Source organism: Salvia splendens, chromosome 7 (assembly GCF_004379255.2).
Source record: "Salvia splendens isolate huo1 chromosome 7, SspV2, whole genome shotgun sequence".
In the NCBI taxonomy this organism is placed as follows: Eukaryota; Viridiplantae; Streptophyta; class Magnoliopsida; order Lamiales; family Lamiaceae; genus Salvia; species Salvia splendens.
The window spans coordinates 14,230,260-14,245,384 of NC_056038.1; the positions used below are offsets into that span (position 1 = coordinate 14,230,260).

The following is a 15,125-nucleotide window of genomic DNA, read 5'->3' on the forward strand; positions in this document are numbered from 1 at the left end:
TATACTGCACCACTATAAACTATAGTCAAGCATGTTTTATTTTATTGTTTTTTTTATTTTGATTTTGCTAACTAATCAAAAATAGATGTACCAATTTTTATACGTAATGATATGATATGATATGATATGATATATATATATATATATCATTATAAATTTCATTTTATTGATAAGTAATTGAATATTATCTCCTTAGATACCCACTAAAAAGTTCTATGCCAATAAAGATTAAATAAGCAGTAAGGATTAAATATGCCAACATGCAAAGAAATGCAGGTTTCGGATGTCACAAATATGATGCACGCATACATGACATCGGGGATTACTTCCTTGTACCAGAAACGCGCCGTCAAGGTCCGAGTAATGCCCTCCGAGGTACTCCAGTCGTTGCTGGGATTAATTTTTAGAGTGAGAAAGATTGGTGCGAAAGAGAATTTAGAGATGAGATAGAAAGATCAGTGTGAAAAATGGAATGAGAAATGAAGTATATATAGATAAGAAATTATTAAAAAAACAAAAAAAAATGAAAACGCGTCACATCATCCGCGTCGCCAGCAATGGGGCGGACGATACCGCGAACGATGCGTAATTCGACGTCATCATCCGCGGACGAAGGTTTCGCCATCGTCCGTCGTGCGGACGATGCATCGGGCGGGCTATCGTTCGCCCATCGTGGATGCCTAAGTGCTCGGTTAGTGGTCGCTAACAACAGAATGTATAAGAGCGTCCACTATAAGGTGGACGCGGCTATAGCCGCGAGCGGGGCGGAAGCGGGGCGGTAGGCGCGGCGATTATAGTGGAGGGGGTGTCCGCCGCGAGGGTGGACGCGGCGGGTGGGGGGGAGGGCGGCGGACGAGGCTTCGCCGCGAGTGGGGCGAGGACGCGGCGTGTGGTGTATAGGCGCGGCTATTATAGTGGCGGAAATCCGCCGCGGCTATAGCCGCATTGTTTGAATTTTTTTTTTTTTCGTTTTTCATATCTATAAATACCACTCTCCCTCCTCCCCCACTCCCATTTTCACAACATCCATACACCCACTTTCTACAAAAACACTCTCTACAAAATGCACCGAGGAGACGACGAATCACCCGACACTGAGGAATCTGGATATGACAGCAATCTATCTCAGCCGACGACGAATCACCCGACACTGATGAATCGGGAAACTGACCCGTACGTCAGGAACGTCTACAAGAGGCTCATCAATCGGCTTGAGAGTCGACTGGGGTTGGTTGATAATGCGCCTGGGGATACCGCGGCCGGCAGCAGCGAGAGAGGAGGAGGAGGAGAAGAAGAAGAAGAAGAAGAAGAGGAAGACGAGGAAGCCGACTCCGACACCGAGTAGACGGTGCCAGAGTTTTGTAGTTGTATTTTATTTTCATTATTCGTTGTATAATTTTACCGGTTTGCAATACAACGAATATTCGGCCTAATTACCTCGTATTCTAGTTATTTACACTGCGATTATTTAAATTACACTTGATTGAAACTAAAAAATATTTAAAAATGAAAATTGATTATAAAATTTTGGGGCTATTGGAGTTGTCTACTATAATGGCGGAAATAGAATTTTGTGACTATGGACAAAAAATTGAGGCTATAGACAAAAAACTGAAGCGGGGCTATTGGGCGAGTCCACCTTATAGTGGACACCCTAAGGCTTGTTGTGAATTGACCCATCACTATTTTCTTCAAGGAGGATTTTTCACTTGTCTTGCTGGTTAATGGAGTTGTGAACTCATTAAATTACATAGGGTGGAAATCAAAACGTGCACATATCTCTAACAATTACATCACGTAACATTAAAGCAGCAATCAATTCAGTGACGACATTTTGCAGTATAAAGATTAGATGATGTATTTTAATTGTTAATTAAAGGAGATGCAATTTTAGAAAAAAATAATATAAACGCGGAACTACTGGGGTAAACGTTTCATGAAGTAGTAATGCATCGCAATCGACATGAAATTCCTCGCACTATCTCGACGAAAACGTGTACTACTACTAATTAGTTTATTTGATGAATTAGATGATATATAAATTAAACTAAATGATATATAGTACTCCCTCTCCCTCTAAACGCTAAAAGGAGTCCCGTTTTCCATTTTAGTCCGTCCGTGAATATGAATCCCGGTTCATTTTTACCATAAATAGTAATAGGGTCTCACATTTCACTAACTTATTTTACTCACATTTCATTTAAAACTAATATATATATACAAATGAAACTCCTAATGGCGAACAGGAGAGTAGTAAATTAGATGAAATTTAAATGAATCTAATTTGATACAGTACTTAGTTTCGACTCGCACAAATAGTTCTACCTAATTAATTTTGACCTTCTCTCCTCTAAAAGAAGTCTGTGTCGACTTTTGTTAAACAAAATTGATTCTGTGGGTTGGTTCTATTTTTGGTAATGTTTATGTGAAATTAATTTCGTGTAGACACTGATGACGTGTATGTTGGTGACAGCTATGGTAAGAAAAAATGAAAAATGTAATACATGCACAGACACACACACACACTTCCCAATTACTTTCACCCATTGCAAACCGCTTTCGTTCTCACATCGAAAAACGCAGGCGTGGATGGCCATGGATGGCGTTGGTTCCGAGGCATCAAACGATTTCTTGATTGTGAGTGATGAAGGTGGAGGGGTTTGGGATTTGTTCAAGTTCTTGGTGTTTAATGATGGTGGAAGTGGGTCTAAGTTTGTTGGGTCATTACAACAAAATCTTGACCATGGAGGTGGTGGGGAAATTGATCACAGGTGGATCATAGTTGTCTCCATTTTAGCCAGGAAAATAATCAAAATACTTGGTAAGCCCATGGAGTGGACTGGCTATTTTCTCGACTTTATTTTCAATCTTCTCTCTCTCAATGGCAACCTCCTTGGACTCATCTCCAGAATCCTTCATGGTATCATCCCTCTCTCTCTCTATTTAACCTTCATTTAGATAATCAGAACTGCACACTAATATGATATTGTCAATTTTGGGCTAAAGCCGTCGCAATTTTGTTTTTGGAACATTCTCCAAAAGGCTCTGTTCCATGTTAATAGATGCATTTCTTTTTGCCATAAAGTTTAAGAATATTGTGTTAAATAAACGGTGAAAAAAATAAGAGAGAATAGAATAAAAAAGGAAATTACTTTTTGAAAAAAATAGATATATAAATAAATCAGTTAACTTGGAACTTCAAAAATAAAAAAAATGACTCTTGAGATGGTACCGAGGGGAGTTTTATATATTTTTTTGCAAACTTTACTTATTTTCTGATGCGGGATGTGGTTTGCACTCAGAACATTTTTGAATAATGAGAATGGATTAATATTGGCAAGGTAATGTGGAAATGCCAAAAAGGGGATCAGAGAGATTCATAAGCGCAATTGGGCATTTAGATGGACGAGTAGATCTAATTAAGATGGAGAAAGAGAGTAGGAGTTGGCGAGTCGAGATGGGGGATCGAGCGTTGATGGACCTCTGTATGATGAGCTCCAAATTAGCATATGAAAATGCCAAGGTTGTTCAAAATGTTGTACAGCTTCATTGGAAGGTTAGATAATACACGTCGTACCCTGCATCGTATTAGTACAAAATTAACCTCGTTATTAATTCGTGCTGAATGATCATCCGTTTTTCCCCGTGAATGCAGATGCATTTTGTGGACTTTTACAACTGCTGGAATGGTGAGTTTCTTAGCATTCATTTTCTTGTAGTTGGAAGCTTATTGGTTTTGCTTTTATTTGCTTTTCAGAATATCAGAAAGAGTTGGATACACAAGTTTTTATTATGTGTGATGAAGCTGAGGATGCAAATTTGATAGTGATTAGCTTTAGGGGAACCGAGCCATTCGATGCGGATGATTGGATAACCGACTTTGACTACTCGTGGTATGAGTTCCCGAACCTCGGAAAAGTGCATATGGGATTTCTAGAGGCACTGGGCTTGGGAAACAGAGAGAACACCTCCACGTTCCAGATGCATTTGCAATCAACAAATGCTGATGCAACGGGAGGAGGGAAGGCGACGACAGCGTACTATGCTGTGAGGCGTAAACTCAAGGAGCTCCTCCAACAGCACAAGAATGCAAAGTTTGTTGTCACGGGCCACAGCCTAGGAGGGGCCCTGGCCATACTGTTCCCGACCGTGCTAGTGGTGCATGAGGAGGAGGAGGTGCTGCAACGGCTGTTGGGCGTCTACACCTTCGGACAGCCTAGAGTTGGCAACGAAGAGCTAGGTAGATACGTGGAGGTGCGCCTGGGGGCAAGGTACCTGAGGCTCGTTTACTGCAATGATCTCGTGCCGAGGCTGCCTTATGATAACAAAACATTCTTGTACAAGCATTTTGGCACCTGCTTATACTACAACAGCCTCTATGTTCACAAAGTAAGCTATAGGGATGTAATCAAATGCAAACTATATATATTGTACGAACTTCAAACTATAATCTGAACTGATAGATTTCAAGATTTGATGTCAACAAATGTCAAATACCGACAACAGAAAATGTCAACACAACGTCAACGTTGTCAACTGATTGATGTTGTGTTGACATTATTTTTCACTTGTTGACATCAAATCTTGAAATCTAACGGTTCAAATCATAGTTTGGTGTTTGAAGAAAAGATACAGTTTGCATTTTATCACTACCCGTAAGCTATATATATATATATATCAACAGTTTAACATCATCATCATCTTTATCATGAAAAATATGATGTTGTTTTTGGGTGCAGACAGTAGTTGAAGAGCCAAATAGAAACTTCTTTGGGGTGGTGTACTTGATCCCAGAATATGCAAATGCTGTGTGGGAATTGGTGAGGAGTTTGCTGATGGAATACGTGTACGGCCCCGATTACCGGGAGTCGTGGGAATCGTTTTTACTGAGGTTATGCGGACTTGCGATGCCCGGTATTTCTGCTCATAGTCCATTAAATTATGTCAATTCTGTGAGGCTAGGAAGACAAGCATCTCAACTTGATGATTAATTGAGTTTCCCTCCTTGTATTAATAATAATAAATCAAATGTACTTGTTTTGTTTGTCAAGTCATGTATGTAAAGTGAAATATGTTGCCTGGTTTTGAGAATAGCTTTTGCACAAACGCAAGAGTCCCACAAATTATCTTCCACTTCACAATATAACTAGCGTCTAATTCCAGGGAAAACTACTTTACTATATGTAGTCTCATTTGGAGTATAATTTTCTCATTTGTAGTCTCATTCGCCTTGTTCCCAATCAAATATTGGGATGACTTGAGCTTTGGATTTTACTTCATACGAGTAATATTGATTGACGTGGAGGATTTTTGCTTTGTTTCTTAATCATTCATTGAGCTTGACTTAAAGTTTGATTATGGAGATTCATTTGTGTTGCCTTTGAAAAACAACATAGATACTTTGATTATTTAAACTGAGCCAATTACAAGAATTTGAGCTAAGAAAATATTCGAGTATTGGTTTGGTTGCATTTTACTTGCTAAAAAAACTTTGATTATGAATATTAGTCTACATTGATTATGAGTGTCCTTTGGATAACAACATAGATACTTTGATTATTACTATACTTGCTAAAAAAACTATGATTATGAGTGGCCTTTGGAAAACAACATATGTACTACTTTGATTATTAGTCTACATTGTACCAAATTATGAATATTATTCAAATTGATGAGCTAGATAATACATGAAGTGTGGGCTCATGAAACGTCAAATTTTGGAGGTCCAACTTAAAGAAAAGAACAGCTCAATTTTGCCCAAAACAGAGCAGCCAAAATAAAGACTCATTCTATGCTAAGTTTTGAAGAACATAAAGGGAAATATATGAGCATGTGGCTGGATTTTGAGTCAACATTGTGGATGCTCTAAGTAACGTGGGACGAATAGAGTACTATAAATCATCAAATTCTCTGAATTATGTTTTCAATCATGCAAACAACAACAATAAATGTGTAATTAATCAATACAGTATAACATCAATAAGGTATGATAGTCCATAGCATCAATAAAACATTGTAATTTGAGGGGAGGAATGTTGTAGGAAATATGATTTGTTTGGTCTATATTCATTCATTGTATTTGTGCAATTAGTGTTTCTTGGAGGCTTTGTTATCTTTAGACTTTGATTGTTTCATTACCAAAATTGCCACTTTCAATTTTATAGGGATCCTCACCATTTGGTAACTCTTAGGGAAAGCAATGATTCAGATTGAAGTTTCCGATAATACATTAATATATGCTTGCATACACCGACCTTTGTTAATTAATATGGACACGAATCAGAGTAACATTTTCAAGAAATTTTACTAATGAATTAATTATAATTGTTAACAGATCACTATCAGTTAATTAATCCAACTAGTACTATAGTAGGATATACACTATTAGATCGAGTTGATACACTGTCAAACTATTACTATCCGTTTTATTAAAATATGTGATAAAGCTCATTCCATGCATTGATTATGGGGTAAATTTCTGTTATTTCAATGAACTAATATGTGTTTGTAAGCTTAAGTGCGTAGAGAATCTGCCAGACCAAGGAAGCTGATACAAATTTGCCAGGCAGATGGAATCAAGGGAAAATTAAAGTGAAGGACGCCAACTCGCAAACTGACCTGGGAGATCACAAGGGCAGTTATGAAGCAAATAAAGCATCTTTTAAAGGATCTTTTAGGAAGGGCAAAAATGACAAATCAGCAAAGAAAAAGCGCCCTAGGGATCCGAGCCCCAGCTATAAATAGAGACAATCAGCATGAAGAGAGGCAGCTCGTCATTCACTTTTTGCTCTTAGCTCACTCCTCTTCACTCACTTCACAATTCTCTGTGCACTTAGCATAATGGGTTGATAATCTGGGGGCTTTTAGGAGGTTTAATTTCGTTCAGTAGTGCAACACCATCCTTACGAAGGGTGAAGAAACAATCTATTTACATTTCCGTTGTTTTTTAGCCGTGAACTTCATTGTTTTGGAAGCTCGGCGCCGGATATTTTGTTAACTCTATATTTCTGATGTAATGCAAGTTTCGATTTATGTTTTTATCTGCTTCTGGTGTTTGATTGTTGGTTTTTACTGATTTGGATGCTTTTCGCAACTGATTGTTGATTTGGAGTTGAGATCGGAGTTGAATTGTGGTTGCGTTTGTTGGATTTGAATTGAGGAGTTATGGATCTGAATGAAGCAGAGTTGGGATTTGTTGATCCGAGTTGAATTGTTGTTCAGAGTTGTGGATCTAAGACGTGGTGTTCTGGTTCTGCATGGTTATGAATGTTTACTGTTGTTTTCTTATTCTGTTCGACCTAGTAATTTAGATTTAGTAGTTCTATGCTTAATTGTTATGTTTGAAGTCGGATCTGAGATTGCTCTGTTTTGATATGTTTGATGCTCTGTTTCGCCGGTGGTCTAGTTAGTTTACTGAAGAAGATGGAGTCGGTAGTTAGTTAAGGATTAGATCTCTGCTTATTGGTTGTTTAATTACTTTTTGCAGCTTTTACTGTCATCGTAGCTAAATCGGGAATTAGTCCCACTACTGTTTACGTGTTTGTTTAGCCGTTTTCGGGAAATCGTCAAACTGACCCAGTAGTTTAGTTGTGTGAATCTCTCTAGTTAAATCTCATTTCCTTAAGTCATGAATGCTTACGTGCCTTTTTCTGTTTCCTAGGTCTAGTAGATAGATTAGTTGCTTTTCATTTCCTCTGAGTCTAGTAGTTAAAAAAATAACCCATGAGTTGCGTGGCAGCAACCAACCCTTTCCAAATCCTCTGAACACTTGCTAAACCCCTCCGTCTCTATGGGATCGATCCTTACTTCCATATACTAGCCAATAGTATGATGGATTAAGGTTTTGGTAGTGATTGAGAGTGCACCCAACTACCAATTCAGATAGTTTTATGATTTGCTAGACATTGCGGTTTGGTGAATTCTCCTGTTTGATTGACACACACCTACATAGTCTTACTCACTCACTCACCAATATGTCATTCAGCGACAATTTTATGTACAAATAGATTAATATTTATTAGAAGTACTGATGATTATAGTTACAAAATATATTAATATAAAGATAGATATTGGCTAAAATAAAAAAATACTATTGTTCATATTATGATAAAGTTATTGCATTTATTCGTTAATTTCACAGCACTAAAAAAGTTGCTGCTTTAATTGCTACCTTTAGGAATATTCTAATTAACCAATGATCTGCTTAATCCATTAACGAGATGATTGCGTTTCAAAGTCTAAATTAATTCTCAGGTTCTCCCGATAAGAAGGGTTGAACCTCCCGGCCCTATTAAAATATACGCAAAGTAAAATTATTACTGAAATCTCTTTAATTTTTATAATATTTTCATAAACTTAAACTTTTGGACACAAGTATTTTGTTGGTTAATTATGATGTAAAAGTGTGTGAGTAAATATTAAGGTATTGTATCTGTATGTCGACTTGTTGCGACTTTCAATCCTTTTAAGTTTTATAGTACCGAGTAATATTTTAGTAGAACGTACGGTAGGAAAAATTCTTAGCCTAGCCACCATTAAAAATGTATAGATATTTTCTTTGTATTCATAGATTTATGTTGTAATAAATTTATCATTTGTAGTTTTCTATACAAGATTGAATGTAATTTTCTTGTGTTTGTAATGTAAGAGACTAAACGTGGAATGATTTTTTAATGAAATTGGCCGTGATTGGGATGAAATTGGCTGTTCAAGGGATTGAATGTAACTTTATTTTGTTTGTAGAAGATTGAATGTAATTTTCTTCAGTTTTTATAAAAATAATTAGCCTAAAATCAGGTTTTGATTGCTATCAGTTAAAAACTGAGAACTTAGTCTTTAGAAACAAAATTTTATAGAAAACTTTATAGGTTCATGGATGAGGATGAAATTGGTATGTAAGTACTATATTTTCACACAATGCTATTTAATCCTAATCCTAATCCTAATCCTTTACTAGCAACCATTGAGTCATCCTATTAAGTTGGTTAATAAAACCACTGTTAATGATAATACAAATCATTAATCGTCCACTTAATTACAAGGAGTATAAAAAAGCCCTCAAAACTACTCCCTTCGTCCCACAATAACAGTCATGTTTTGCCATTTCGGTCCGTCCCACAATAAAAGTCATATTTAACTTTTACCATAAATGGTAAGTATATCTCATATTCCACCAACTTATTTCACTCACATTTTATTATAAAATTATATATAACTAAGACTCATATCCGCTGACTTATTCAGCTCACTTTTCTTTACATTTTCTTAAAACTTGTGCCATAACAAAATAAGACTTATATTCTGGGACGGATGGAGTATAATGTATATCGTAGTCAAAAAGAGAAAAAAAATGTTTATTAGCAGTATTAATTAACATCACAACTATACTGTAGTACTATTTCCTTAATGGAGATCTATTTCTTCTTCCTACGGAGTGAGAGAGAGCAAATTGCGATGGATTAATTTGTACGAGATTAGAACAAGTGAATCAAATAGGGATCTGAGGTTGTCTTAGATTAAGACCAGAATCACACTTCACATGCCAAATATCAACCTCGACAGATTCTGCAAATCACCATTTCAATTTTATTTCTTACTTCCTACGTCAAAAATTCAGAAACAAACATGAACATTGAACATTAACCATATTATTCTTAACACGTAGATTTTGTGATCGTGGTATTCAGATTCTTCAAAGATTGTGAATTTCAACTAAACCCAAACTGTGATATTAGAATATATATGTTTGTTCAAATTACTCTTGATTTGTACTAATGCATATCTATGTACTCTGTCTCTGTGCATCCATATAATCATCCTTGAAGAGAATAAAAACACATATAAATGGTGATGATAAAAAATTAATTTAAATTAAATATAGATACTCAATTTTGGAAGAAATGTTAGTGAATTTATATGGCAATTTTGGCGGACATCAACATATCATGTACTATTAAGGACCGAATGTACATCAATATTTATATTTGAAACTATCCAAATTAAATTGATATAGCATGAATAAAAAGTATTATTGGCACCTAAATACATCAACTTTGGACTATTTAAATTTTTGTGAAGAACTTAGAAAGTGGTGAACAAATACACAGAAGTTTGAGGTTAATGAAGAAGTGAAAGAGAGAGGAAGCCGATAGATAGCAGAGAAAGAGAAACATAAATGACAAGTTTCATATTTGGAATTGTAAATTAGAAATTAAGAATTAATTTTGCCATTTCTATTGAATTGTATTTTGCTATTTTTTAAGTCATGAAAAAAGCTAGAATACGCAAAAGCAATGGTGTATTTAGGCATTAATAATGTTAAGAGAATAAACTTAATTAGTTTTTGGATGAAATTACATAATTGTATTTTAACTAATTAACATATACGCATCATCAGAGAAGCTTGATATTATGTTAAAAATATAGAAAAAATTCACATTTATGATTGTGACCAAAATGAATTATATTGAATCCGTGTTTGCAAATCCAATGACTTATTAGGATTCCGATTTCCGACAGAGCAGCCTCAGCAAACTCGACACAATAGTTAATTTTTTTATTAACAATTAATGATCCTCCATTTCTGATCATATCCCTTCATTTATAATCCGTTGCATTCTTCAATCCCAATTCACCTCTTTCTTCTCTCTCTCACTGCTGTAACTAAGTGTTTCATTTTCCCATGCAAGGATCCCACAAAGTGGACCATGTTCACCCCCTCAAATTTTCAACTATATCTCTATCTACTATAAATATAGATTAAAACTGTGTTTTTTAGATTAGGGTCCAGCTCCATTCACTTGTGAGCTTTTTACCCAACCTTTGATTTTTCTATTTCTCAAACAAAACAAAAACAAAAACAAAATGGGTGAAGTGAAGAACAAGAAGAGTTCATTAAAAAGAAGATCAAAGAGCAACAATGGATTCACAACCAAATGCTCTTGTTTAGTTAAAGAACAACGAGCTCGCCTCTACATCCTCCGCCGCTGCGCCACCATGCTTCTCTGTTGGTATATTCAAGGAGACGAATAACTTACCTCCCTTCCCAATCCCCCCTATATATATATATATATATATAATAAGCTTTCCCTTATATATCCATCTCTCCATAAATGCCACACATTTTTCATGTTTTTTTAACCTAGATGGTGATATTTCATTGGGTTTTTTTTGGCAAATTGAGGGAGGAAATTGTGTCATGTTTTCTTGGAATTGTTGGAGCTTCCTATTTCAAGTAAAAGTATGCCATTTTTATTACTTATAGTATGCTTGTGTACGTAGTTTTAATTTTAATGTAATGTTGTATTAGTCGAATAAAGGATCTACTACTTTAAAATAGTAACATTTCTTATTATGCTTTAGTGTTATTTTGAGGAAGTGAAGTATTATAACATATTCACTCTTATTTCTCTAATTGTTTGCTAACCAATGAAAACTGCTCAAATTTACTTGGATAAAATTCAATTTCAGACCTAAAAAATTTGAGGGACAAGTACTACAAAATGTGATGTTATGTCACAACAGACAACAGAGGGCTCTCAAACTTTGAAATCATTTGTCGATCCAATCTTTGAAGACGAACAACACATATAAAGGAACGTTGAAAGCAGCAACGATAGTCACTGCTCGTAGCGCTCGCAACAATCTCCACATTATCACCTTGCCTCTCGATCTGTTCGTTCTACCTAAACCGATATGTATACTCACATCCTCACTCGTCGCCGCCTCTGCATCCTGTTTGCGAGCTTTTGATCGCATCACTGCATTCCCCCTACACACGAGACAACTTCAGTTTTACTGCACGAGAAAGAAAGCGAAATCTGATCAATAGAGTACGATACAGCGTCGTTTTACCTCTCGACCGAGCTGCTCTCGTTCACGACTTGAACCTTTTTGGTTTTCTTGATTAGGTGCATTGACCCCTCTGCATCCCATATCTCTTCATACTCAACATTTTCATCTTCATTTTTCACTTTCAAAACACTGCTAAAGCTTTTAAGCACATCTCGGATAGCAACCATGAGACTACCAAGCTTTCGTGTTATATGGACTTCGTTGGCTGGCCAAATGAGGACGACAACAAGGGTCATTGCAAAGAGAGATAAATACCTGAGACATCCCATCAAATTCATTAAATTTCAGAAAAAAAAATAATTATTAGATTGAGTTAACCCGAGAAGAGAATAGAACCATATGTAGATGTGAACTTGCATAGGGAGAAAGCAGAGATTAGTCAGAAGAGCGTCTTCGGTCGTGATTCCATCCGAAACCGACGAATTCTTCGCAGATAGTAGCATAAAAGAAGGATACAAGTTTCCTTGTTGCCAGCTTACAGTTCCTACAGTATGCTGTATAATTTCATTAATCAAATGCGAACATGGTCCCCGAATTTGACCATATCAAGCTAAGAAATATCCGAGTTTACCTCTGTTGCGTGACCGTTGTTATACATATGGGAAACGGTGCATTGATCATGATCATGACCAGAGAGTACTAGTGCCTGTAGAAGCACAAATTAGTTCCTACTCATATTTAATATTATTTCCGAATATATTGAGGAAAAAGTAATATACATACAGGTCTGATTAAATCCAGTAAAGAATTTGATGATTTTTCAGTGATATAATTCTGATACCTGCACCACACAAAATAATTGGAGTGATCATTGTAAAAATGGAACTCAAATACTTCAAGTATAAGAAGAAGAAGACGAAAAGTATCTTACACAATATCTTGATGATAATCAACACGGTTAATTCGCTGGAGAGTGTATATTACACAGTTAGGAAGTGACTCATTATGACACTGGAAAGCAGTACAGTAAAACTAAGGCACGATATAGTCTTAAAATGTTTACTTGATTGATGACTGGTGAATATCGGTGGGGGCCACAAGGAGTCCAGTCCGGCCGATATAAAGGGATGTGAGTCAATAATACCCTTGGCGTAGAAGATATATCTACAAAATTGTAAATGATGTCAAGGGGGCATATTCCCTGAACATAAATGATGTGTATAACTAGAAATTTTTGTTTGATACCTTTAGACGCATTTTCTATGAAGCCCCATGTATCTAATGTGAAGTTTCCTTGTGGATGACCTGCAGAAAAAGAGATAAAACAAATGAATAGGAAAAAGTCTATATCAATATACAGGTTAATTAATACCAATAGAAAATCAATTTCTAAATTAAAAAAAGAAGATGACAAGATTAGTATTGTTTTACTAGAATATGGCTGTAGCTAACAAGTGATCAAAGCTGTGGCGGAGTGAGTTACCATCCAAAGTCTGGGAATCGATGGCGATGAAGTCCACTTCTCCAATTGTCAATTTAAAGTTCCTTGCACCAAATTCACTCTCATAGCGTTTGATGATCTGAGTAACATAGATGATAGTATATAGGATCAAAGAGCAAGTGCTGTAAATCAAGAACGGTTTGAATGGGACAACATTTGAGGACGATATGTACCTCTGGCTTTTGGTTGTAGGAAGCTGCGTATCCAATGTCGTGGTTTCCAGGAATGTAGTATATTTTTGTTTTTGAGGTTTTCTGAATCATATTCAGGTTGAAAATATGCTTGAAACGACCTAATGATTCCTGCCATCTAATAGTAAAACAAATCACGAGTTAGGGTTAAAAGTAGGTTCAAAAGCAAACATGATAAGAAGCACCAAACATGGATTATCACATAAAGGAAAGAGGGTTCGGGTTGTTTAGGTCTCTTATCTGTAAAACACACTTACACCAAAGAGTATCATATTTGGACTATCTTTTATACAACGGGGAGATAGCCTTCACCAAAAAATACATGATTATTGGCACTATACATAAACCAAGCAAAGTGGAACTAGCTGGAAAATAGGTTCTAAATAGGGGTGGCATTACATTTAGATAGTACAAAAGTGAAATCCGATGCATTTGTCGCGTGATAACAATAATAATGTTTCAAGATACCAAACTTACTCTTCATCGGACAACCTATCGCTCCCATCAAAATAATCACCCAAAAACAGAATGACATCGGGATTGAAGGGCAATACAGAGGAGAGGAATGCCCTACGCATGTACAAATCAGCATAGAACTGCACAACCTCCAGAGCAAGTGATTTTGGAGCGAGTGGAAGCGAAGTTTTATCTATGAGCTATCAACAAAAAAATGGTCAAACAGTGAGTGAGTCGAACAGAAACAATCAAACAATGCCAAGAAAGACAATCCTTTTCCCATGAAGGATTAATTACCTGAGGATCTGTAATAACAGCAATTTTCACATAACTACTCGGATAGTCAACTCCATTTTGCTGAGATATTCAGAGATTGCAAAAGTCAGATTTCATTCTTTTCAATTATTATCACTCAGACACATGATAATAAGCAAGTGCATTATAATTCTAGCAAATAAAAGTGGCTTAAACATAAGATAATTCAAAGAGTTGAAATCAAATAAAGAAGATGAAGAGCTCCATCAGAGTAGAAGATCTAGAGCTAAATCCACAAGATCAAATTAGTTTGAAAGATGATTGAAAAGGGATTTAATTACCGGAGAGAAATTAGAAGGGCGTTGAAGATGAGGCCAAGAACAAGTCCACTGGGAAGGCACCAAATACGCAAACCACTCTCCATACAGAAGATTCAACGCCCAAAACAAGCTCAGAAACACCGTCAATTTCATCCTACTCTTCAATTTCTCTTAATTTCTTAGCTCATCTTAACTGTAGCTTGCATTTCAACTCGTTTCTCGGCAACTCAATTTTTTGAATATTTTAAGCAACGATCTGGAGAATTAAAGGTTATTTACAAGTGTTTTTGGGGAAACAACACTAATTACTTACTTTAGTACTATTGATTAAGCAATTTAGAATTTTGATGTCAACTGAAAATTATTTAGAAAGTACACTGTTCCAGTTGTAACATTATTAGATCTTGAAAAAATTTACCACTACTACTTGTTTTGGAAATAAATGCTTTACTAATTCACTTCCATTTTGTAGAATTTACTACTACCTTCTAAATGAATAAATGCTATTTTTACTGATAAATCGTTTTACAACCATGCGATTCACTATCCATTTATTAATTTATACTCTCCAATCCTATAAAAATAGGTGCACTTTTTATTTTCATCTCT

The 15,125-nt window shown here is 35.9% G+C and overlaps 2 protein-coding genes across 3 annotated transcripts; one reads left to right on the top strand and one right to left on the bottom strand.

The window, feature by feature from the left end:
• The first annotated feature begins 2,471 nt into the window (after positions 1-2,471).
• On the top strand, positions 2,472-5,083 carry LOC121740844 (triacylglycerol lipase OBL1). The gene is made up of 6 exons (XM_042133474.1): positions 2,472-2,478; positions 2,584-2,920; positions 3,342-3,556; positions 3,656-3,689; positions 3,758-4,389; positions 4,740-5,083. Exons 1-6 carry the CDS (start codon positions 2,476-2,478, stop codon positions 4,989-4,991), a joined length of 1,473 nt encoding a protein of 490 aa, XP_041989408.1. The 5' UTR covers positions 2,472-2,475; the 3' UTR covers positions 4,992-5,083.
• A 6,352-nt stretch (positions 5,084-11,435) lies between these two features.
• On the bottom strand, positions 11,436-14,822 carry LOC121742407 (uncharacterized protein C630.12-like). Of its 2 annotated transcripts, none has more exons than XM_042135533.1 (13): positions 14,538-14,822; positions 14,239-14,298; positions 13,963-14,141; positions 13,468-13,603; positions 13,277-13,373; positions 13,039-13,098; positions 12,857-12,957; positions 12,725-12,759; positions 12,577-12,634; positions 12,425-12,499; positions 12,211-12,347; positions 11,854-12,108; positions 11,436-11,770 (listed from the first exon to the last, which is right to left on the bottom strand). In XM_042135533.1, exons 1-13 carry the CDS (start codon positions 14,667-14,669, stop codon positions 11,551-11,553), a joined length of 1,545 nt encoding a protein of 514 aa, XP_041991467.1. In that variant the 5' UTR covers positions 14,670-14,822; the 3' UTR covers positions 11,436-11,550. The 2 variants fall into 2 exon arrangements, with proteins under 2 accessions (XP_041991467.1, XP_041991466.1); XM_042135532.1 differs by having other exon boundaries at positions 12,190-12,347; positions 14,538-14,820.
• Positions 14,823-15,125: the final 303 nt, after the last annotated feature.

Excerpts from the sequence above, each read along its gene's own strand:
- LOC121742407 (XM_042135532.1), bottom strand. The coding sequence starts at position 14,669 with ATGAAATTGACGGTGTTTCTGAGCTTGTTTTGGGCGTTGAATCTTCTG. Across the intron at positions 13,374-13,467 it reads CCTACAACCAAAAGCCAGAG|ATCATCAAACGCTATGAGAG; the intron begins GTACATATCGTC and ends TATGTTACTCAG. Across the intron at positions 13,099-13,276 it reads CGATTCCCAGACTTTGGATG|GTCATCCACAAGGAAACTTC; the intron begins GTAACTCACTCC and ends CTTTTTCTGCAG.
- LOC121740844 (XM_042133474.1), top strand. Across the intron at positions 2,921-3,341 it reads CATCTCCAGAATCCTTCATG|GTAATGTGGAAATGCCAAAA; the intron begins GTATCATCCCTC and ends AATATTGGCAAG. Across the intron at positions 3,690-3,757 it reads CTTTTACAACTGCTGGAATG|AATATCAGAAAGAGTTGGAT; the intron begins GTGAGTTTCTTA and ends TTTGCTTTTCAG.